Source organism: Dioscorea cayenensis, chromosome 11 (genome assembly GCF_009730915.1).
Source record: "Dioscorea cayenensis subsp. rotundata cultivar TDr96_F1 chromosome 11, TDr96_F1_v2_PseudoChromosome.rev07_lg8_w22 25.fasta, whole genome shotgun sequence".
In the NCBI taxonomy this organism is placed as follows: Eukaryota; Viridiplantae; Streptophyta; class Magnoliopsida; order Dioscoreales; family Dioscoreaceae; genus Dioscorea; species Dioscorea cayenensis.
Window position 1 is genome coordinate 6,153,654 of NC_052481.1, and position 24,242 is coordinate 6,177,895.

At 30.8% G+C, this 24,242-nt stretch overlaps 3 protein-coding genes across 3 annotated transcripts; 1 reads left to right on the forward strand and 2 right to left on the reverse strand.

The window, feature by feature from the left end:
* Positions 1-1,213: 1,213 nt before the first annotated feature.
* On the reverse strand, positions 1,214-2,508 carry LOC120271562. Its single transcript, XM_039278245.1, has 3 exons — positions 2,056-2,508; positions 1,875-1,964; positions 1,214-1,501 (listed from the first exon to the last, which is right to left on the reverse strand). The coding sequence occupies exons 1-3, from the start codon at positions 2,506-2,508 to the stop codon at positions 1,214-1,216; spliced, it is 831 nt and encodes a 276-aa protein (XP_039134179.1).
* A 1,285-nt stretch (positions 2,509-3,793) lies between these two features.
* Positions 3,794-11,923, forward strand: LOC120271563 (bZIP transcription factor 27-like). Its single transcript, XM_039278246.1, has 5 exons — positions 3,794-3,817; positions 11,118-11,235; positions 11,434-11,597; positions 11,688-11,765; positions 11,846-11,923. The coding sequence occupies exons 1-5, from the start codon at positions 3,794-3,796 to the stop codon at positions 11,921-11,923; spliced, it is 462 nt and encodes a 153-aa protein (XP_039134180.1).
* A 640-nt stretch (positions 11,924-12,563) lies between these two features.
* Positions 12,564-16,853, reverse strand: LOC120272653 (histone-binding protein MSI1 homolog). Its single transcript, XM_039279527.1, has 5 exons — positions 16,116-16,853; positions 15,868-16,020; positions 14,718-14,842; positions 13,683-13,778; positions 12,564-12,929 (listed from the first exon to the last, which is right to left on the reverse strand). The coding sequence occupies exons 1-5, from the start codon at positions 16,752-16,754 to the stop codon at positions 12,689-12,691; spliced, it is 1,254 nt and encodes a 417-aa protein (XP_039135461.1). The 5' UTR covers positions 16,755-16,853; the 3' UTR covers positions 12,564-12,688.
* Positions 16,854-24,242: the final 7,389 nt, after the last annotated feature.

The window sequence follows — 24,242 nt, forward strand, 5'->3', positions numbered from 1 at the left end:
GTCTAGAGATATTAGGTCCATTAGACATATGATTCTCTGTAGGTACCGCCGAAGTGTACTCCTCATCAAGCTCTAAATCAGTTTCAATGACATTATTTGTGTCATCATTCAACCCTTCAACAACATCTACAGTTGTCTCAGCTCCTCGCCCATTAGCACGATCTTTACCAAAAATACCTTGCAATCTTTCGAATTCTTTAAACTCCTTATTTGCATGATTTCCCACCTTTGGTTGTTTCTACAAGTTTAAAAAAAATTGTGAAATAGATTACTTGTTGAAAACACACACACACACACACACACACACACATATTAGCTATCACATAATAAGTGCACAATAAATTTAAGAATAATATTAACAGCATATGTACCTGTAGATATTCAGTCAAAACTTGCTCACTATCAACTATGACACACTTTCTTGCATCATCCCAACCAAACCCCCTTGTGTTCATCATGTCCACTACTTCATTCAGTTTTATAGACCATCTTTTCATTTTGTTAACTACTTGCTTGACAGTAATAATACCAGGAATGCTAGTTGTCATTCTTTTTGTAGGCTCCTCATGTGTGCTAGTCTTAAATGTCCCATTATCTCCCTTGTATCCGGCCAATACTAATTCTTCCAAAATTGATAATAAGGTATTCTCCTCATTCTCTGTCCAATTTCGTCGGCATTTTTTTTATGCGTTATTCATCTCAATGTTTCCAGTTCCTTCATTTTCCATTTTGAACAATCCTGAAAAATCAATTAACTTTTTAATGGATTTAAAGTGATACCATAATATATATATATAACTATTGAACCAAACTATTATTAATAAGTATGAGAGGAAGAAAACCTAGAGAGGAAAGTGATGAATGGTTTCAAAAAATAACAAAAAAAAAATGCAAAATTGTTGGAATAACCCAAAACAAGCCTTTTCCTACAATTTATGCATTACAAAATTTTAGAGTAAACAATAATCCCTAGGTGAAAACATGACTTTCAAATTTAAAAGTAAATATGGCTTTCATAAAATCAACTTGGAACTCCGTATTATACAATGGAAAAAAATACAAAATACAAAATACAAAATTAAGTACAATTATGGATACTTCCAAAAAAAGTGTAGCTCAAACACATAAAATAGAGACTACAATAATTAAGCAACATTCAAAAGAAGGTTAGCACACAACAAAAGTTGCAATTATTAACTGACTCATTCAAACACTAGTGTTCACGCCTACGCCTAAAATCATGCCACATTTCTTGTGCAAGGTTATCTCTCTTTTCAGTCCACTCATTACTTGGTTCAACAGTTCCGACTAGTGGTTCTTCGCCTATTGCCATCTCATTATTTGCAAGTGGGGTGAATTCCTCAGGATCTACCACCATGTTGATACAAATAAAATTGTGTAGTAAACAACATGCTAAAATCATTCGACTTTGTGTTCTTATGGGGTAAAATAAAGGACTCCTAAGTATACCCCATCGTTTCTTCAAAAGCCCAAAACATCTCTCTATGACATTTCTTGCTTGAGCATGCTTATAATTAAATAACTCTTCATGATTTTGAGGTGGGCGTTTGCAGGTGGCCCAATCTTGAATATGGTACCCCCTACCTCTATATGGGGCAAGAAAACCTCCCCCATTTGCGTAACCACCATCAACAAGATAATATAAACCTAAAAAGGTTAAAATTGATTTAGTATTAGGATTTTCAAAATGTTTAATAACAAACTATATATAATAAATATCAATTATTTACATACCAACTATGACTTTCAAACCATTTTGCCTGATTATTGCATCATGTAGTACCCTAGAATCTGAAGCCGATCCTTCCCATCCAGCTAGTATGTAGATAAAAAGCATATAAGACATTTGTTGCAAGTCCACCTTTCCTTGTTCGATACCTAGGTCTATCGGCTACATTTGGTGTTACCGCTATATAAGTACCATCTAAGGCACCTAAACATCCCTACATGTTCATTAGAAAAGTATAATTTTATTAATTTACGTCTAATGAAAAACATGTAATTTATATTTTACATTGCTTAAATAAAGTATACCTTGAACCATTTCCATTTGCTTTTGCCGCTATTTTCTAGAATTGGTTGTGGCTTGACAAATAATTCATCTTGTAACCTTAAAACAGCAGCTAAGACCCTATAACAATATCTACTAATAGTTTGACCCGATCTAGAGAACCTTATTTGAATACTCCTGTTCTTTGTGTGGTGAGCTAGTATATTTAAAAAAACAATAACTTGCTCCTCAATTGTAACTCTACCAAGTTGCACCAAGCCTCCTCGTACCCTTAGGACCTCACAAAGATGTGCAAATGTGTTTGTGCACATTCTTAATTCCCATATACAATTATTATCACCTGACTTAATAAGGGAATCTATTATATCTCTTTGTAACTCATATCTAGCAAAAGCTCTTTCATTTATAACCCTTCTCTCACTATCCCTTCTCAAAATAAAAGTAAAATAAAAGAAGCCAACCCCATACGTTGTCATCATATTCACATAAATTCTCCAGGAAAGAAGAAAATACAAAATGTGTTGATGGTCCATCACTGGCTACCCACTAAAAAGAAAAGAAAAATTACATAACTAAGAGGTCAAAATGAAAATAAAATAAATACACAATGTGATAAATAACTAAGTTGGCTACCTATAGGTAATCTAAATTGAGTTGTGTTAAGATTGGTCGAACCTAGGAAAACATAAAAACATATCATAATTCATGAATAATTGCATATTTTCATTGGCATAATAGGGCATACACACACACACACTAACTATACATACTATTAACAAATATTGCATAATTATATCAACCTTATACTGCAGGAGTTTGATAAGTTAATATGAGAATAATTAGCATAAACTCTTACTAGCAAGACAACTTTTTTATACATTTTATTCTCTAAATTTTTATTTATATATTTATTTATTGGTCTAAAAGCATTCCTCCTTTTTTAAAAGAGTTAAATAATTTTTTTATAGAAAAACAACCTGCAAGTATATAATTTAAATTTAATTATTAACTCTAAACTTATATAAATGATGAACGGTGCATGATGTATGGTATTTTTTAAAAAAAAAATTTTATATGGGTACCTTAATATGTGATATGTCTATGAAAATTATATCCATGATTCATATATAGATATAAAGAGATTTATATTTATCTTTTATACAATTTAAATTTTCAATTTTTGGATAGAAATATTAAAAAAAATTATGTTAACTTTTATGATTTAAAATTTTAATTTTAAGATATTGATTAAGATAATTTTCAGTTTTATTCATCCAATATTCATGTTTATGAATCAAACATCCATCACAAAACCTAAATTAAAAAAAACTTCATCCATCCACTATTTGGTTGCAAAGATTTTATTGTATGGAAATCAAGTATGAATTTAGATAAAATACATCTCCATTATATTAAAAAAATGGTATATTATTCAAATTGAAATGAAAACACAAATAGCATAAAAAACTATAAAATATAGGAAAATAATTCTAAATCAATCAATTTAATCATTTATTAACTAAGTAATTGGATGAAATAGATAAAAAAAAAACTTATAATTTCAACAACGCGTACCTTTTTAAGCGTGAATCCTTAACCAATCTTTCTCTCTGGGAGAATCCCTGGAAACCCTAAAATTTCTAAGAGATCCTAAAATTTTATAAAAATGAGGAAGCAAAAAAACAAGAAGAGAGGAAAATAAGAAGAAAAGAGGAGGAAAGGGAGAGGGAATGGGAGAAGTAGACTATGAAGAAGAGAAAGATGACGGCGGAGAAAGAGAAGGAGGTGCAGGGTCGGGGTTGGGGACTTGAGCGTCGTGGGATGTGGAATACGTGATTGTAATTATTAATCTTTATTAAGGGTAATTTAGTCTTTTAGTTGTGCTGTACCACGATAAATTTTTTGTACCGAGGTTTTGGTGGTACAAAAATTTTGCCTACTTGTGCTATACTCGATTGTTCAACCCTTTCCCAATACATGATTGAGGTGTAATAATAGATTGAATGTGTGTTTGTTTAGAGTAATTTATCCACATTGTCGAGAAAAAAAAAATAATGGATGGATAATAAATAAATAAATATATTTTTAGTTGGAAAAATAAATAAATAAATAAATACTTTAAAGGCCAACATTAGGTGTAAACTTATCTTTTGTTTTGTTTTTTATTGTAAGTGTCAAAACTAAACTAAATAAATAACCATAGATATATATATATATATATATAACGAAAGTAAAGAAAGTTCTGTTGTAATATATCTTAACTGATATATCTTTATATAATATATATATATATATATATATATATATATATATATATATATATATATATATATATATATATTTCTTGTGAATGTATAAAAAGTTTTGTCATAATATATCTTTTATTATTTTAAATTTTCATTTTTTTATTTTTTATTTATAAATAAATGACAAACACCTTTTACTAAGAAAAAAACAAAAACATGCACAAATATAGATCAAGTTTAATAAATATATGTGCTCTCACTTTATGTGTACTAAACTTTTCCTTTTGAGGATCATGGTAAGTTATTTTCATATCAATTTTTCATAATAATGTTCTTTGAGGGCAATAAAAACGTAATTCATAATTTATATATTTATTTTAATGTTAAGAAAATCCAAATCATGGCCATGCCTATTCGCATGTCCACAGTACAGTACATTGAGTTAAATAAATTATATTTATTTACTTTTATTTCTGTAAACAAGTCATGAAAGGATTAGTCAACAGACAAAGGAAAGAGTAACAGTGTGCGAGATTCATTTTGCTACAGTGAGTAAACTAGCATCGTAACTTAAGCCATCCCTCTACTACATGTCCCTATTCTCATTTCTCAGTGGTTGTAATATTGTATTATGGTCACAATCTAATGGGTAAAGGTTTATAGTGTGACATATATATATCCTAAACGTACTTCCAAAATTTCACAATTTTTTTGGGTGTTCATGAAACTTTGTATGAATAATAAATTTTTACTTTTCAAACAAAATATCTGATTTATCCCCCATCTTTTGAATTGATCATTTTACCCTTAAATAATAATTATTTGGTTTATATTCTTCACCTTCCAAATTAAATCCCACTTAGCTCATTGAACTAGAGTAGCTCACTTGGTAAGCTAGTTCAGCCTTATCACAAAGAGCCCCTTAATAGAACGAGTTTGCCTAGGGTGGAAGGTTACCTCAAGGGAGCTCATTAGAGTCAAGTGGGTTCTCCCCAATTAAAGTGGTGTTTGATTCAATGTAACTATAAATATAATATATTTTCAGTTACAATGTAACTAAAAATACATTAATTTTATAATACAGTGCAATTAAATCAAGTGTTTAGTTAAATGTAACTGAAAATGTCTTATTACAAAATTTTATATTTAGTCAAAAAAAAATTAAAAATTTGAAATTGAAAACCTTTTATATACTAAACATTTTAATGTCATTTTAATAATTTTAAGTTTTACATTAATTAAGCAAGCTATTCTTTCTTCTCACATGAAGAGAGAAAGAGTCAATGCTGAAAAAATCAAAAAAGAGATTGGATCTCAACCAGTTACACATAAATATTGGTTTTCAACAGATATGCAATAAAAAGTTCAAAACTTCTTGATTTTATTAACTATTAATTTCATTATTAAATTAGTTATTAAATTCATTAGTATATTTTTTAAATTTTATATCATATTTTCTAATTTTTAAATTTAATTATTAATAAAAAAAATGAGCATTTCTGAACTTTTGATACATATTTTAGGATGTTGTTTAATGATTTTAATTATCGTATTCCTCAGTTTAACTATTAATTTTATTATTAAATTAATTATTAGATTTTATAAATTTTTCACTTAACAAAAACACTCATAAATGTCTAACAATATTTTTTTTTTTTAATTGGTCGCATGTAAATCACATGTTACCCATATGAAAAAAAACATAAAATAATGGATTTCTAGATACCCAATAACTTAAGTTACATGTAACTCCAAAACCCTCCAAACATAAGGAATCTCAAGAGAGCTAGCCGAGACTCACTTAAGCTTGGTGAGACTCTTTGGGTCTTGATAAGTTCAACAAGGCTCACCAGTCGCCAAAACCGTAGAAGTCCCCATAAGACTCCCCAAAGCCCTTGCAAGCTCATAGGAATTTGTCAGGCTAGCGAACTCACTAGGACAGAACGTGATCCTAAGAGCTCCCTCAACTAGGTTTTATGGTGTCAAGGTAAGCTCATCTATCCACATAGAGTTCATATGAAACTGACACAAACTTGCACTGATATGGCAAATTACTCTAAGGTTGGCCGAGCACCATCGAAAGAACAAAAGTACACAATAAAAACAAAGGTGTAATTTCATAAAAATTAATTAATTTTTAAAAATTATATTTTCAAAGCCTAAAATAAAGTGTCATAGGTCTCTTTCTCATTTTTTTTCCTTATATACCCCTTAAAAACTTATTTATATAACTCATAAAAATAATATTTCATTATATAGATATATAAAAAAATTTATTTGCTTATATATTATTTGGACCAAAAGTTAACTAAACAGCTTTATTAAAAAGGGAAAATTGGTTATAAACCCCTCAAAAGTTCTATAATTGCATATTTACCCTAAAAAAAATATAATTGTATATATACCCCTGAAAAATATAGGTAATTGGGGATATGCCCCTACTGTTAGATTCCGTTAATCAAACTTGATTAACTATGATTATAATTTGGATTAAGATATGCAAAAGGTCCAAAATAACCCTTGTACAACTTAAAAAAAACTTTTCAAGGGTATATATGCAATGGTATAATGGTAATTTTATATATTTGTTGTTTGTTAACAGAAGATTTTTCAACTAATTTGAACCCCATGGGTATATACGCAATTATATATATATATATTATTCAAGGGTATGTATGCAATTAATTTTATTCAGGGGCAAATATGTAATTTCAAAATTATTTAGGGGTATACCTGCAAAAACCCCTAATAAAAATTAATAATTTACTTTCTTCTTTTCATCTATCCACAGAGAGTTCATATAAAATTGGGACAAATTTGCACTAATATGACAAATTACTCTAAGGTTGGCCGAGCATTAGCGAAAGAACAAAAGAGCATAATAAAAGCATAGGTGTAATTTTATAAAATGTAATTGATTTTTTAAAAATTATATTTTCAAAGCCTAGAATAAAGTGTCATATCTCTCCTTGTATACCCCTTAAAAACTTATTTATATAACTCATAAAAATGAAATTTCATTATATAGATATATAAAACATTTTTATTTGCTTATATATCATTTGGACCAAAAGTTAACTAATTAGTTTTATTAAAAATTAATGATTTATTTTCTTCTTTTCATCTATCCACATAGAGTTCATATAAAACTAGGACAAACTTGCACTAATATGACAAATTACTCTAAGGTTGGCCAAGCATCAAGGAAAGAACAAAAGAGCGCAACAAAATACATAGATGTAATTTCATAAAAATTAATTAATTTTTTAAAAATTATATTTTCAAAGCCTAAAATAAAGTGTCATAGTTCTCTCTCTGTCTCTTTCTCATTTTATTTTTCGTTGTATACCCCTTAAAAACTTATTTATATAACTCTTAAAAATGATATTTCATTATATAGATATATAAAACATTTTTATTTACTTATATATCATTTAGACCAAAAGTTAACTAAACAGTTTTATTAAAAGGTAATAATTTAATTTCTTTTTTTCATCTATTTATATAGGGTTCATATAAAATTTGGACAAACTTGCATTGATATGGCAAATTACTCTAAGGTTGGCCAAACACCAGCGAAAGAACAAAAGAACGTAATTAAAACATAGGTGTAATTTCATAAAATTAATTAATTTGTTAAAAATTATATTTTCAAAGCCTAAAATAACGTGTCATAGTTCTCTCTTTGTCTCTTTCCCATTTTATTTTTCCTTGTATACCCCTTAAAAACTTATTTATATAACTCTTAAAATTGATATTTCATTATATAGATATATAAAACATTCTTATTTGCTTATATATCATTTTTACCGAGGTTAACTAGACAATTTTTTTCAAAATTAATTATTGACTTTCTCCTTTTTATTGAATTTTGAAAAATATATAAAAAAATAAAATTAACTTATATCTTAATAAAATTTGTATTAAAATGAATTAGTAATTATTCATATGCTAGTAATTTTCTTATATGTGGGGGGGGGAGAAGGGTCTCGTAGATATTGACCCAACGCGTCTATGGACTTTTATAGATTTTAAATGTACAGATGTCCATAAATGATGTATAACACGGGCTCATATATATACCTGGATAAACATTAAAATGGAAAATGACTTTAGCTCTAGTTTTTTATTTTCAATTATACTCTTTATTCTATGTTATATTTACAAAATTGCCATTAGTTGTAACATGTAAAATTTTATGAATAATAACCCTACAGTTCTTTAAAACGAAAAAAAATCTGAAATGATAAAATTTTAAAATTTTTATAAGAGCGTCATCGATAATTCAATCAGTTGGAGCTACTAAAAACATAATTAAACCAAAATTAAAAGAATTGTTGAAATATTTAAAATAAACTTAGCGAATCTAATTCAATTAATTAACTCGGCTCAATTGGTATTATTTATTTGATATACCTTATATGGCTCCATATTATCTTAAAATTTACTAAATTTTTAATAAATTTATAAAACCATCACCACAAACCTGAACTTTGTAAGCTTATTTATTAATAATTTTGTATGTGAAAAAACACATTTTATGTGTATTATAAATTGAAATTATAACTTAAAATTTTTTATTTTTTTTATAAACAAGAGATAATTTTTTTTTCACAAATGCGCTCAGTGATGTTAATTAAAGAGGTGTTTGCACAAATAAAGAATTAATCATCCATTCTATGTGCCCTCACCCAATGATGCGGGATTCAAGTTATAAACCCAAATCTACACTAGTGACATATTTTTATCACTATATCCAATTATACTTGAACTCATGACACTTGAAAGTCCCATACTCTTCATAACGGGGTTAATGATGTTGGGCAACCAACTCTTTGGTAAATAAGATACATTTGAATTTCTTTAACATTAAAACTCTTAATATATTTCAAAATAGAATTCAATAGATTTGTGTGCATTGATTTTTTAAAATAATATTTATCTATAAAAATATGTAAATTTTGTAGGTTTCCCTTAATTTTTCTGAATCACAGCATTTAAAAATTATAAAAATCAATATTTAAACTTTACATTTATTTTTCAGTGTAACTTCTCCATATTTGTCTTCAAATTTATATATGACAATATTAATATAAACAGTTTTATTTTTATTTTATTATTTTATAAAACAATTAAAAAATAATTTTATTAAAAATCAAGCACGTGCTCTCCACACGACATAAAGAGACAAAGCAAGATTCAACATGTGCATGGCTATATTGAATGCGTCCAAATTATTCAATGTCGGTTCTGCTAATGCAAATAACTTGGAATAAATTGAGAAAGAAAATCTACAATTTGCATCGCCGACTCACTGCTCCCAAGTAGTTTTCTTTGTTCGTTGTTTTTTTATTTTTTTATTTTTTAAAGCTATTTTGTACTTCACCTCCGGAGATATTTTTTTTCTTGTATTGTTGTTGTTTTTTTTTTTAGTCCATTTTATTTTATTATTATTTAATAAATTTAATAATTTATTTATTTTTTTAAAAAGAAAATCTAAATTGAAAAAAAAGTATAATAATTTATTATGGCATATTTATGGTTCGTAATACATTTATTTTTCGATTTTTTTATCATGTTAATATGGTTGTAATTTGGTATATTATTGAAGATATTTATTTATTTTATTTTTAAATTCGGATGTTATGATTGATTTGAAAGCGTTTTACATCAACATTGAGGCAGCATATAAATAATTTTTTGTAAAATATTATAAGAGAGTAATATGGAATTTAAAACAGTTAATATTTAAAACTATATGCCTCAATTGTCATCATCCATTTTGAAATGCCATTTGAATCACTCTTTTAATTTGATTATTCTATTTCTTTCCAAACTCAAAAATTGAGGGTTTGAATTTTATTTATATTTTGACTACATTTTTTTTTTAAAAAAAAATACCCATCACATTCATGATCATCTAATTTATAAAAATCTCATAATAAAATAAATATAAATAAAATCTCATCAAATAAAGGTCCAGCAACAAACTTTTTAAAGGAAATTGAATATTTTCAAATATCTAATAATATTATATTCTTTGGAAATTAAACCTTGAATCTATGCAGTAATGACATTAATTCCTTAGGCTTATATGAGTGTGCTCTAAAACTATATAAAACTTTAAATAATAAAATAAATATAGAAAAACTCCATCATAACCACGAGTCATAAGAATCTTGAAACATAATCAACTATATATATATATATATATATATATATCCCATTAGCACTAATCAAGAAGAATAATAAATAATATTATATTGAAAACAGTTTTGTCAAACTCAAGTCAATAGTCTTCATCTTCCATCACAGACTTCATAAAAAATCCTCTTCTAGTCAAGCTCTTGAAAAATGGATTGAGTCACTAATCAGGTTGAGTGACAAGATAATTCAAGGGAGATCACCCAATTCTTAAAAAACATCAGCTAAGAAAACAAGCCTGTCGTACGTACCATTAAAGAAAACCACATGATCCATTAAAACTAGTGATGAAAATATCAATTATTATTATAAATATTTAATATAACATCTACCCATTTCCCAGCTCTCATTCATATTCAAAATAAATAAATAAATAAATAACAGAACATCAAACAAGGACAAGAAGGAGAGTGACCAAACCAAGCAAGCTGCATAACTCAGCCTGCATGCAGGGAGTGATGTGGTAGCCACTCTAGGCTGTTCAGTATCAGCTCCATGTCATGTACATGTCCCATCCATACAAAACCAAATCTCTTCATTTGACAACTCTCCTCCATATCTAGTATCCATATCATTCTCATTCTCTTCTTTTTCTCATTTTTCATCTTCATCTTCATCATCATTATAAGCAGCAGCAGCAGCAGCAGCAGCAGCAGTTCCAACAACAACAACAACAACAACAACAAATGGATCAAGAGCTTTGGAAAGATATCAACCTTCCAAGCACTCCATCACTCCCACTCAATCAACACCGTCCAAACCCCCAGCATTCCTCCATCCTCCCTTCATCCAACCCTTCATCCTCCACTAGCATCATCCTCCAAGACTTCCTTGCAGGAACCTTCAAAACCCCACCACCACCACCACCATCATCATCATCATCATCATCATCAGCATCATTCATTACTGCTGTTGCCCCTTCTCTTGCACTCAAAACTATCCAACCTCCAGTCTCACTTTCCTTGAACTCCAGTAACTTCGGGATTGGTTCTAGAGCTTGTTCACATAAGCGAGGACCTCCAGCCGGTGGTCAGGAGAGCAGCAGCGCTGACCGCCGGCAGAGGAGGATGATCAAGAACAGGGAGTCAGCTGCAAGGTCAAGAGCAAGGAAACAGGCAAGTGCTTTGTTGTTTCTGTTCTTAATAATGTCTATTTTTTTTTTAAAGAGTGTTTATTAAGTTTGATAAATTAATTTGAGAAAACAGGCTTACACTAAACAGTTAGAGAAGGAGATTGCTTCTCTTGCTGATGAAAATTCCAGGTTGAAGAAAGAAAATGAAAAGGTATTATATATATATATATATATATATATATGGAATACATGTGTTTAGTAAATTTTTTATGCCTTTTTGTGTGTGTGTAGATGGGTTTAGCAATAATGTGTAGTAATCAGGATGGCCCAAAGATTAGACTTCAAAGATCCTCAACAGCTCCATTTTGAGGAGTGAAGAGTTCAAAGTCATGGTCAACAACTCTAACTTCATTTTGCTGTGCTACTCTATATTTATCTTTTCTTCATGTATTAGGTGAATAGGGTTTTTCCCTTTTTTTTTTTATTATGTCAATCAGGGAAAAAGAAAAAGAGAAGTTTGCTTTTTGGACCACTTTTGGCGTGTGTATTTTGCCGTCTTTTATTCTAAATTATCTCTATTTATTTGTTTAGTTTTCAAAATATTGTGATTATTATTATATAACTCGGAAAACTCGTAGAATTAAGTACTATATTAATTCCCATAAAAAAAAGAAAGAATTATTCTAATATAAAATTAAAATTAAACTACCTTACAACTTTTGTTCCCGTAACTAATAAATATAATGGTTTATAAATGTTGTGTTGATCAATTGAAAGCATATGATCAATATTTTTCATGTTTGAGGGCACACATCAATAATATTTTCATGTTTGAGGAGGGCAACCTGACAATTTCTAAACAACATACATACCAGATATACATATAAAAAACCACATGCACCTTTTGAAAAAACTAATAAAAAGGTAATTAATTAAATACTGTTGATGAATCTTCCATGCCCAAAAAACACATTGGATTCATGGTTCTGTTAGCTTGCACTAGTAGGCATATATAAGTTCAACCTTAAAGCAGTCTTAAAATGTTTAAGGATCACACAACCATGCAAATGGCCATAAAAGTAAAATAAAAATAAAAGCTTTTGTCTGTAAAGGTGAAGTGAAATGGTCTAGACTCTAGAGAGCAACAGCATGAACATCGTCCTCCTCATTGTGAATATTGTAATAATCGTCACGGTATATGCTCTCTGCCATTTTCCATACTTGGAGAATGTTATCCTCAGCAACGCTAGCAATGACCCAGGGTTCAGAAGGGTGCCATGAGAACTCAGAGATTTTGGCTGTGTGACCACCGTGCGCAAAAAGTAGCTCCGGTGGCCCATCTTCTGCATCTTCTTCTGTCTGCTCGTCACCAATCCTAAAAGAATTAATAAAAAGAGAAGAAAAAATGAGACTCAAGATAAGATATAAACTGAAGATGGAAAGGCAGAAACTTGTTTTATTATTTACGCATATGGCACTGGGACACTGGTACATAACAAACATAAGATCAGCAAGTCGAATTAAGAGATAATAGACATCAAAATCAAGCTAAATTTTCCTAAAAGGGGATTCTAGGATCTCAATTCTTGAACACTGATACCTCTGCCTTGTTGTTACGCTATTTGGAAAATAATTTTAAAGCTGTTAAGACATACATATTCAAGTCTAACATAATAAATCCAAACTAAGAACACGTGAGGAGGAACTGTTTAATCAAGACGCACATTTTGATTATAAATATGTGCCTCCACATTTTATAACTACTCTTGTATCTTCTTTTACCAATGCATGTCTTCAGAGTGTATGGCAAGGCTCCTACTTGTTTTCTCTCCCTTCAAGTTTAGTAAAGCATAGAGTATTATTCATATTCATGGTTGCTTAATATAATGCATCAGCTGCATGTATATTATGTTAACGTCCAGATGTCCTAACTTTTCATCGTCAAAATCAAAAAGATTATACTCATAACTTGCATAAGAAAACATCAAAATTAATTTCTATACTTTAAGAATCTGGAAGTTGCAACCAAGTTGGGAGAGCCTAACCATACTGATGAAGAACAGAACACAATAAGAAGTTCAAATACAGCTAACTAAATCAATTAGCCTAAATTTTCCAACTTGATTACCTGGACAGGTCCCAAACCATCAGTCTTTTGTCCTCTGCACAAGAAGCCAGGATAGTTTCATGATTAGGGCTCCACTCAACTTGAAATGCTGCCGCCCTGTGTTGAAAGAAAACAATAGTGAGAAATGCTCAGATATCAAGGATGAAGTACCCTTCTGTGCATATAGTTGAAAATGTAAATGACTAAGCATGGCAAACCTCTTACGAGAAGAGTAAAGGACTGACAGAAAAACCATGACAAAAAAGGTGAAAGGCAACGAAAACAGAGTTCTAGGCATATTTCCAAGAAAACTAGAACAAATTTGCAAATAGAAGAATTTCAAAGAAGAAATTTAATTGATGAAAGAAAATGTTATGTAATACTAGAGATATGGGAGAACTTAACCATTGAAATAATAATTGATACAACAAAAGTCCAAACTTCAATTCTCTTTCTAGTTTGAAATCCATAAAATTTGTGTATAGATTCATGTCACTATTTATGCCCATTTTATCAATTGTATTAGGGAGGGATTGTGATAGGGACATTAGTGATTTTGTCAGTAGAAAGAGCCCACAGCCATCCAACAATGTATTGGGCTCGGATATGCTGGACCACTGGGAATTCTTCAAGCTATAGCAGACATGACCGACCTACTATTTAAAGATAACCTTTTCCCATCTAGAGGTAATGTCTGTTCATCAAGTGTAAACCTGCCTCCAGCAGTCATATCAATTCTATAAGTTACTTAGTCATACCCTTCAAGTATCATCTTGTTTTAGCCAATTGCAATATTGTAATTTCAAGTATTGCCCCACTGAGCTTCTTATCTCAGGATATGCAATGAATAACAAATATTCCATTTCAAATAGTCTGCAGATTGTTTCTCAATCTATTGGTTATGGAAATACAACTAGCTCTATGTTTAAGATTCTTATCATAAAAATTCATACCAAGATTCAATATTAAAGGATATTGGTGAAAGAAATAGAAAGAAATACACAAACATGTAGCACATATTGCTCAATGAAGAACAAATATTAGGTAAGTGCATACGTGTGACTAGAGAAGGTATGCAGGCCTGTCGTTAGTTTCCGTAAATCAAACAGATTAATGTTTGAATCTGCAGATGCCGTTGCAAGAATCCACTCATTAAATGGACTGAATGACAAGGAATTGACCTGAAAGCAAGGAAAAAATGTATTGAAAGTTATTTAAATTAATTCAGAGAAAGATCAAAGACTATCACAGGATATATCAATTATTTGGATTATCATTAAAAATAAAAATAAAACCAAAAGAAATTCAGAAACATTGGCTAAGACAAGATCTATCACATTATACAAATATAAGAAACTTACAAATAATGGAGTAGCTTAAATATCTATCTCAAGAAAAAGTTCAATGATCCACAAAATGTTGAATGAGGCATAGCAATCAGATAAGTATTTTTTTCAAGGGTTATCTGACACAGAACATTCAATGGAGAGATGGAGATAAACACATTATAATAGCGCTGCTTCATGAAAATTAGATAGAGACCTTTGTTTATTCTTATGCAAATCAATTTGTCAGGATTCTCTGTGCATGTGATGTGAGACCCTCGTGGCTAATGTTGCTGATACCCTTTGCCATGTCAGACCCTTACCTTGAAAGTAAAATTATTGTTTTAAAAAAGACCACAAAAGCATAACACTACCTATGAGCCAAAGGATCCATGTGCATGCTACTCCATTAGTTCTATCAAACAGTATTTGATGGAGAAACAAATGTGGGAACAATACTGAGTACATTTGATATAATTTTTTTTTTTAAATATATCAGCTTCAGATATTGATTCTATCGATATACTGGTTCATGCTTGTGATATATAGCAATCAATGATCAGGACTCCAGTGTAACCTCAAAAGTTAAATTCTTGTTCTAACAAAGACCACAAAAACATAGTACTACCTACAAACCAAAGGATCCAACGGATGTGCTGCTCCCAGAGTTCAATATAATAGTCTTTGGTAGCTTCTGTGTGATCAATCCTCTGATTACTCTAAAAATCTAAAATTTTAAACATTCCAGACGTCATTGTTGATTATATTGACATATCACGTTGTGTTTGTGATATGCAACAATCCAAGGCATCAAGTTACCACCAGAAGCAAAAGAGTGTATTCCACTGGCAGTAAAGAACATGGTAAAAGAAAAACCTCACCTCATCCTGGTGAGCAGTAACTGAATGCTGAGGCTTCTCCGGTGAAGACGATCGCAGGTCCCATATCATCAACATATGATCATCCCCCACAGAACCAAACAGATTCTCATTTCTTGAATGCCAAGCAACATCTTCCACGGCAGCACTATGTGCCTATGCCAACACAAACACATAAAATACTTCAATTACTTCTGATAAATCAAAGGCGCAAGCTTTAGTCTAAATCAAAACACTCTTTGAGGAATTACCTCGAAAACCTGATAGGCATCAAGAGATTTTACTCTGGAAATCTCACCAACATCCCAAAGGCAAATCTTTGAATCATAAGAACCACTCAGCAACCGACCCTCCTTCATAGGGTTCCAAGAAATCCCATAACCTTCAGTCGAATGCCCCCTCAGAAGGACATCCGGCGCACAATCCTCACCATCGGAGGGGCTTCCAAGGCGACGCCGGCCACAATCAAAGACATGCACATCAGAGCCACATGTCTTCGTAGCCACGATATCCGGCTTCTGCGGCATGAAACGGGCACGATTCACCTCCCCGTCGTGCCGCACGGACTGGTAGATCTCAATGGAGGGGATCGGAGCGGAATCAGCGGTTGCCGGAGCAGATCGGAGGGGGAAACGGACGGAGGAGAGCATGAGGAAGTTGGGAGCGTCGTCGGAGGTGTGGGTTCCAAGAAGTAGCCCGTGGATAGGGGCTTGAGAAGAGGAGGAAGAGGAGGGGGCTGGGAGCCATTGGACGGTGAGAGAGGGCCATTCGAGGGCGTGGGAGATGACGAGGTCGTAGAGAAAAGGTGTGTTCTTCTTCCACACTCGGTACTCGTCCTCGGCCTCCGCCGCCGCCTCCGTCGCCGCCGCCGAGCCTTCGTCTTCCTCCATCTTTTCTAGGTTTTCGATGTCCCCTCCTGGTTCCCGCCTTTTTACCCGCCAAAACACCAGAGCGGTTTAGGGCCTCTGCTTTGTGGTTTTGTCATTGTTAGGCCAATATTGGGCTTTTGTTTCTTTGTCTTTGGGCTTGAAACTTCAACCTTCCCCTTTTTTTAGATTGCATGATTTATAGATAGAGATGGCAATTTATGTCCTATCTAGCAGATATACCCATATTTGTACCTAGTTAATAAGGGTATTGCTTTCTTTGATCAAGTATAAGTAAGAGCATTACCTATTATTTTTTTAGCAGGTACGGATTAGGTAAAAGTATGTCTCTACCAATATCTATACCTTTACTCGTACTCTTACTCTTACTCTTACCTTTACCCTCAGATATATATATATAATTTTTTATTATTTGTTATGTAATTTTGAATTTATGAATATGTGTTTAAACATGGTATTATAATAGATTATGATTTTTTTATTATTATTATTAGTATTTAAATTTAATTCAGTAATTTTGAACAATGTGTAAGCAGGTACTCTGCGAGTAAGAGTAAGGGTATGGATTTTTTTACTCTAGAAGGATGGGATTACGGGTACTGGTATAAAGTAGGGTTTACGGATATGAATAAGGGTTTTGACATACCCTACCTATACCTTACTCGTTACCATCTCTAATTATCGATCATCCTTTGCATTGGCATTTTGGACCTGCAGGTCCTTTGGCATTTTTGCATGCAAACTTTTGCTTTGTTTAGTTATTTAAAAACAAAAACTATCACTTACATTGCAAATCCTCAATTACATTTTGAAAAATAAATTGGAAAAGAGTCAAATACTTAACTTTAGCGTAAAAGTTAATCACAGTACCATTCATTTTGTGTAACGGATTTTTTTCGATGCTTGATAAGTCTATAGTTTATGAATATATTATTTTACTCTTTTTTTCTTTTTTTTATTAGTTATTTGGTATTTTATAAATTAAATCACAGTGCAAGTGAATTTATAATGGGAGTGAAAATGTTGTATTTCAAATTATATTAATAGGTTTGGTTTATTTACTATTTTTACTTTTTTTATTAATTTAATGTAAATTGAGAGTATAGTTAATATATGAATGGGAAGATGAGATTATCCCATTAATTATTATTAACTTTAAATATTTAATATTATTTGTAAAAATTAATTCAATTGGTTATTTATTAAATTTAAAAATATTTCATATTTCTTTAATATTGTGTTCCAATGAAATACGTTTATAATTAAATTTAAATGATAAATGGTATTTTCTAAACACAAATTAAATTGAAAAAATATATAAATTACAATACATTGAATCACATCACTATATAACAGCATTAGTTTGAATTGCACATTCATTCGAGAGGCAAAAACAAGTTTTGTACGACATTCATTCAAAATATGATATTAAAATTTAATCAAAATATAGCATTTAACATTCACAATCGCTTAGTACATATATAAATCATATTCACCATTTTATGTAAAATATAGCATTCAACAATCATTAAAAATATAACTTCATTCCAAATATAACATCATAATAATTCAACAACACAAAATACAATATAACACAAATATAACCGAAGGATTGGATGAAACGGTGATACCACGTTAGGCTTTATCCCAGAAAATTCTAAATTGTCCGTGCCATATTTTTATGAATAATGCTATATTGTCCGAAAATCCTTCCCTAATTCATGACTCAAATGATGTGAATGTCACGTGGCATCCATGTCATACTCACCCTATTTCAAAATTAAAAATAAAAATAAAAGAAACCCTAACTTTTACCCTTCATCATCATCTTCACACTACCAAGCCACCGATAGGGTCTTACCGTCTCACCTGATGCCACCGGCACTGGCACCATCACCGCCACCTTGTCCATCTTCCTCTTCACGGCACCACTGCAGGCCCCGCGCCATTGAGAGAGTCTCATTGTCTCAGCTTCTTCATAATCTCTTTGTCGGGCTCCTCGGCCACCCCATCGCTGGACATTGCCGCCACCAGCCCATTTTAGTTATGTTTTGTCTTGCTTTCTCTCTATGCTTTTGGAGCTTTGGTAATTCCCTTTTTCTATCTCTCTCCCTCTCTCTTTTTTTTTCTCGATATCTTTCCCAATTTAAAATGCAAATTTCACCCTCTTATTAAATTTGTTGATTTGAATCTATGATAAGGGCTCTCTCTCTCTCTCTCTCTCTCTCTCTCTTCAATTGTACAAGGTTACATTAGATCTAAAATTTCAAGCCTTCTTATAGTAAAACTTAAATCCATGGCATCCATTGATTTCAAGAGTATAATTTATAGGCTTATAGCTTTTTCAATGAAATTATATAATAAAATTGATTTATTTTTAATATCTCCTTACATTTTGTTATAGTGCTAATTGTAGATATAAATTATCATTATTATTTGTTTATCAAAATAGATCCAAATAAAAAATAGTATGGTAAAATTGAAAATTGGGGTTTCTGAGCAAAAAGATCGGATAGAAGTTGGCTCTTCTAGTTCACAAATATCGAATAAAGAGAAAAAAAAAAAAAATTAGTACAACGAGAAGAAACATTATGTGAAAAAGTTGTTGCACAGGCAAGTATGGTGTTTAATTCTAAAGAAGAAGTTTACAGTCTCTATATTAACTATGCTCGGTAAAAAGGGTTTGGCATAAAAAAAATAAGTATAAGATCAGGCGATAATGGAAAGTTGAAATATTATACACTAGCATGTGTAGCAGTAGGGTATCTACTTCAAAAAATTCTTTCAATGCAATACTATCCATCAAAACAAATTGTCAAACCAAGATTAATGTTATTGTTGATAATAATTGACGTTTTACTATTTCCCGTGTACATTTAGAGCACTTAGCCCGCAAAAACCTCGTTTTCAAAATTTTCAATAAAAAAATGGACACATATGTTGAGAGAAGCCTTAAACTAAATGATCAAGCGGGTATAAGCTTGAGCAAGATTTTTAATTCCTTATGAGTTAAAAGTGGTGGATATGAAAACTTGACATACACTAAAAAGATTGTCGAAATTATATTGTGAAAACAAGGTAGTTTAGGCTTAGAGTTGGATATGTTGAAGCACTTGGAAACTTTTTCTCTTATGCAAAGGAGAAATTTAATTTTTTTTTTCATCTGATTGATGTGGATAAGGAAGTTCGTTTAAGAAATGTATTTTGGGCAGATGCATGGTCCATAGTAGCTTATGAAGCTTTTGGTGATGTCATAACCTTTGACACAACATACTTAACTAATAAGCATGGCATGCCCTTTACTCCTTTTGTTAGTGTAAACCACCATAGACAAACAATATTATTTGGATGTGGCTAATTGTCAAAGGAAAATACATAAATCTATATTTTGTTGTTTAAGACTTGGCTAGAATGCATGTCAGGCAAAGCCCTTAAGGCGATAATTACATATCAATGTATGGCTATTTGAAATGCAATTAGAGCAGTGTTTCCAAATTCTCATCACCGTCTTTGTCTAAGGTAAATTATGAAGAAGATTCTTGAGAAGCTTGGAGCACTAATAGAATACAAAGCAATAAAGAAGATTTTGAAAAGTATTGTTTACAAGACAATAGATGTTCAAGATTTCGAAAATATTTGGCTGAAGATGATAAAGGAATATAATATTAAAAAAAATGAATGTCTGAATTTTTTGTATAAAAATCGTCAACGTTGGGCTCCTGTATATGTTAAAAGCATTTTGTTGGGCTGGAATGTCTACTATTCAAAAAAGTGAAAGTATAAATGCTTTCTTTGATGGCTATGTTGGTCCAACAACATTCTTGAAGCAATTTGTGGAGTAATATGATAATGCATTAAAAAATAAGATTAAGAAAAAAAACAAAGCTGATTTTCCTTATTTTAACACAAGTTTTCTAGCATTTACTGATTGTCATTTTGAGGAGCAACTACAAGAAGTTTATCCAAATGAAACTTTTAAGTTGTTTCAAGATGAATTAAGAGGAATGCTTTATTGCAATCTTGCACTTGTCAATTCAAATAGGCCAATATGTACATTTTGAGTAACAACTATTTTCAGAAGAAAAGAAGATAAAGTTACAAAACATGTGGTGTTCAATATTTATTATAATGAGCTTGAATTTGATATTATATGTTCATGCCATTCATTTGAGTTTAGAGGAATTATTTGCAAACATATGTGCAAGGTTCTTATTAAGAAGAATGTAAAAGAGATTCCATCTCGATATATTTTATCCTATTGGAGAAAGGATATCAAATGTAGGCATACTTATGTGATGAATTGTTATGATGATGCACAAATTAGTGAGCAGAAATTGTGATACAACAAATTATGTTTGCATTTTTCTAAAGCTGTTAAAATAGGGATGGATTCTATTGAGAAGTATAATTTTTTGATGAAACGTGTAGATGAAGCAATCAAGAAGTTGATGGAAAATTCAAATTGTTGGGACAATCATTCTAATAAAATTCTAGTACCAATGTTGTTTAAAAAAGATCATGAGCAATACCAAAAAAACAACTTAAACAATAAAGTTTTGAAGTCTTTTAAAGGTGCCGAGCAAGGGCTGAACACCATCAAAGAGGAAGAAATTAAAAGTTGAAAAATAATCATTAGATACAAGAAAAAGGTATTTATGATTTATATCAATTTTTTTCTCAACTCTATAATTATCTTTATTGGTTTAAAATTAATGACATTTCTTGCATAAAGCCCAAACAAAGGGAAATTACCAAAATTAAAATGGCACACAAATTGAAAATTGTACTCAAGAAAGTGTGGCAATGCCATGTTATTTGTTACTTACATTCATCATGGTATCTCATAAAATATTTTTAGTATGTTGAACCACAATTTTTCTTCTTAGGTAAATTCAAATTCTTTTCCAAACTCATTGAATATGTATGTTGATAATTTGACTTTGCAAAATCTTTGCATCGATACTTCTTCACGGGTAATAAAAAAACTCAATGATTTAATCCATAAAATATCAAACACATAATATTGGTGGATGAAATTTCATCTAATTTTATTTGGCAATGTATACTAATTTTTTTTTAACTTGATTTGATTTATTTCTAGTTGAGTGGACAGTCGAAATATCAAATGATGACTGATAAAGTATAATGACATTATCTTCGAGGTAAACTTATTTTATTTTATTTATTTTGTATGATTTAAATTGAAAAATTGCTACTTTGGAGCCTAACTTTCGTAATACGCATTTGGATCTTCTTATTTACCCAAATAGTTGGTATTGGCAACATTTATTAAAATAAATTTCATTTTATAGTAATTTTTTTAAGTTTTTACGATCAGTAGAATTGGTTATTTCAGGAGATGGTGTCACAATCTAAATGCAAATGAAGAGTCGATGAGTTTTTGGTGATTTGTTTAAGCATGTGATGAAGAGTTTTTCCAAGATGTTGTTATAGTGATGTTAGTTTTATTGGTGGAGAGGTTTATATGTATGTCTATGTACATTTTTTGGTGATCAATTCAAGCATGTGATTAAGAGTTTTTGGAAGATGTTGTTACAGTAGTATTAGTTATCTTAGTGGAGAGGTTTATATGTATGTCTATGTACATTTTTTTTGTTGATCTATTTAAGCATGAGGCATTTGTATGAACTTTCATATTTGAAACAAAAACTCATCTGTACGTACAAATGAAAATGTGCAACATTTAGGCATAACAATATGAAAATGCAATACCACAAACTCAAACTGCACTACAATAGACTCAGATAAACATATCACAAACTATATCCTGTAGACAACAATCAGAAAGATAATAGCAGGTTGTCTTGTACTGAATTAGATAACATATCTGTAGATAACAATTAGATAACATATTACAAACTATATCCTGTAAACTATAAGAAAATAGTAGGTTGTCTTTCAAAGCTGAATTTCCTTGCTTCAATGAATTATTTCCATTAGGTAGAAGTGTGTAAAACTTGGGGCATATTCTTATATCCCTTATCCCCATGTAGCACTATGCAATTAGCATGTTACCTTGTTGATTCTTTGGCAAAGTTGGCCATCTGGTTCAAATAGCATGTTTTGTAGGATGGCACAAGCAATGCTTCAAATAGCAATTGGATCTCCACATCTTGAGTCCAAAGCAAGTAGCCAATAGGTGATACTTGAAATTATAAGATTCTCCAAAGGTGCAAAACAAAAACAATATATCTTCATAATAAAACATACACTTAGTCTAGTCATAAGAAAATTTCAAACAAAAACTATATTTTGCTATGTATTTTCTATTGCCTTTCGTTAAGTTGGCATGAATATATTTTTCATGTTACTTCATCTACATCATTCTAAAGCACTATAGTTAATTAAATTGGAAGAATGCAAAGGTTCAGGCATGAAATTAGGATTCCATACATATATTTGCATGTCTGCTAGTTACATATCTATCAAGCAAGCATTTGTTAAGCTTCAAGAGTGCATGATAAAGTATTCAACATTTTTTATGGGATTTAGAATTTGGATCATTATCATTAACAATGTCAATTATCACTATCATTCTATTGTTCACTATTATTAATGAGTAACAATCTCAACTATCATAGTAGTAAGTACATGATAAAATATTTAGCATTTTTTTATGTAATTTAGAAACTTGCTTGCAAGTACAAGAAGCAGCAAAACATGGTAGAAAACTTCGAAGCATTACCCTCAAGCATCTAATAATTCCTCCTTGAAATTCTTCGACTGCCTTAGATGGGGAAAGCAAATCCCCATATGCCAATTAATTCCTTTACTAACCATTTTTTAAATTGTTATTTCAATATATTGAACTGAAAGCATTATGGAAATTGAAGTATATATGTATATCATATATACATAAAATGCAAGTTTTATAATTAAGGAATATAATATGCTATAAACTCCATCTTGATACCATCAAGAAAATCATGCTTTAACAGACTAATTTCAAAATGAATTGCTCAAATTGATAGCCGTGTGAATTTAAGCAAGAAAATGTAACGAACAGCTATCAAATAACCTACTCAATAGAACCTAGATGGCATTTCTTCAATAATTCCTCAAGGCACAACAACAAAATCACTAACTATGAGACCTCTCACTCAATCTCCCAAGTTAACCTTTTCCAATGGCACTTCACCACCTTTTCCAAAAGAAGTTAAAGAGGTAACAAAGTCAAACTGAAACACACACAAAAGATAAGAAAATCGTAACCCTAAACATCAATATGATCATTAAACCTTAAACCCTACAAACAGCTCAGCGCCAAAAACCAAACATTTAATAAGAAACGAGAGAGTGGATTGACTGATTATTCAAGAAAAGGCTTTAGAGCTTCTAGGGGAGCACAATGAAGGAAAGAAGCCATCACAGTAAGGAAGGAGGTGCCCTTTCTTGGTGTTTTGGATGAGGTCGAAGAGATTGATGGAGAAGGTCTTAAGGCATAAGGATAAGATTCCTAGGGCTTCATCA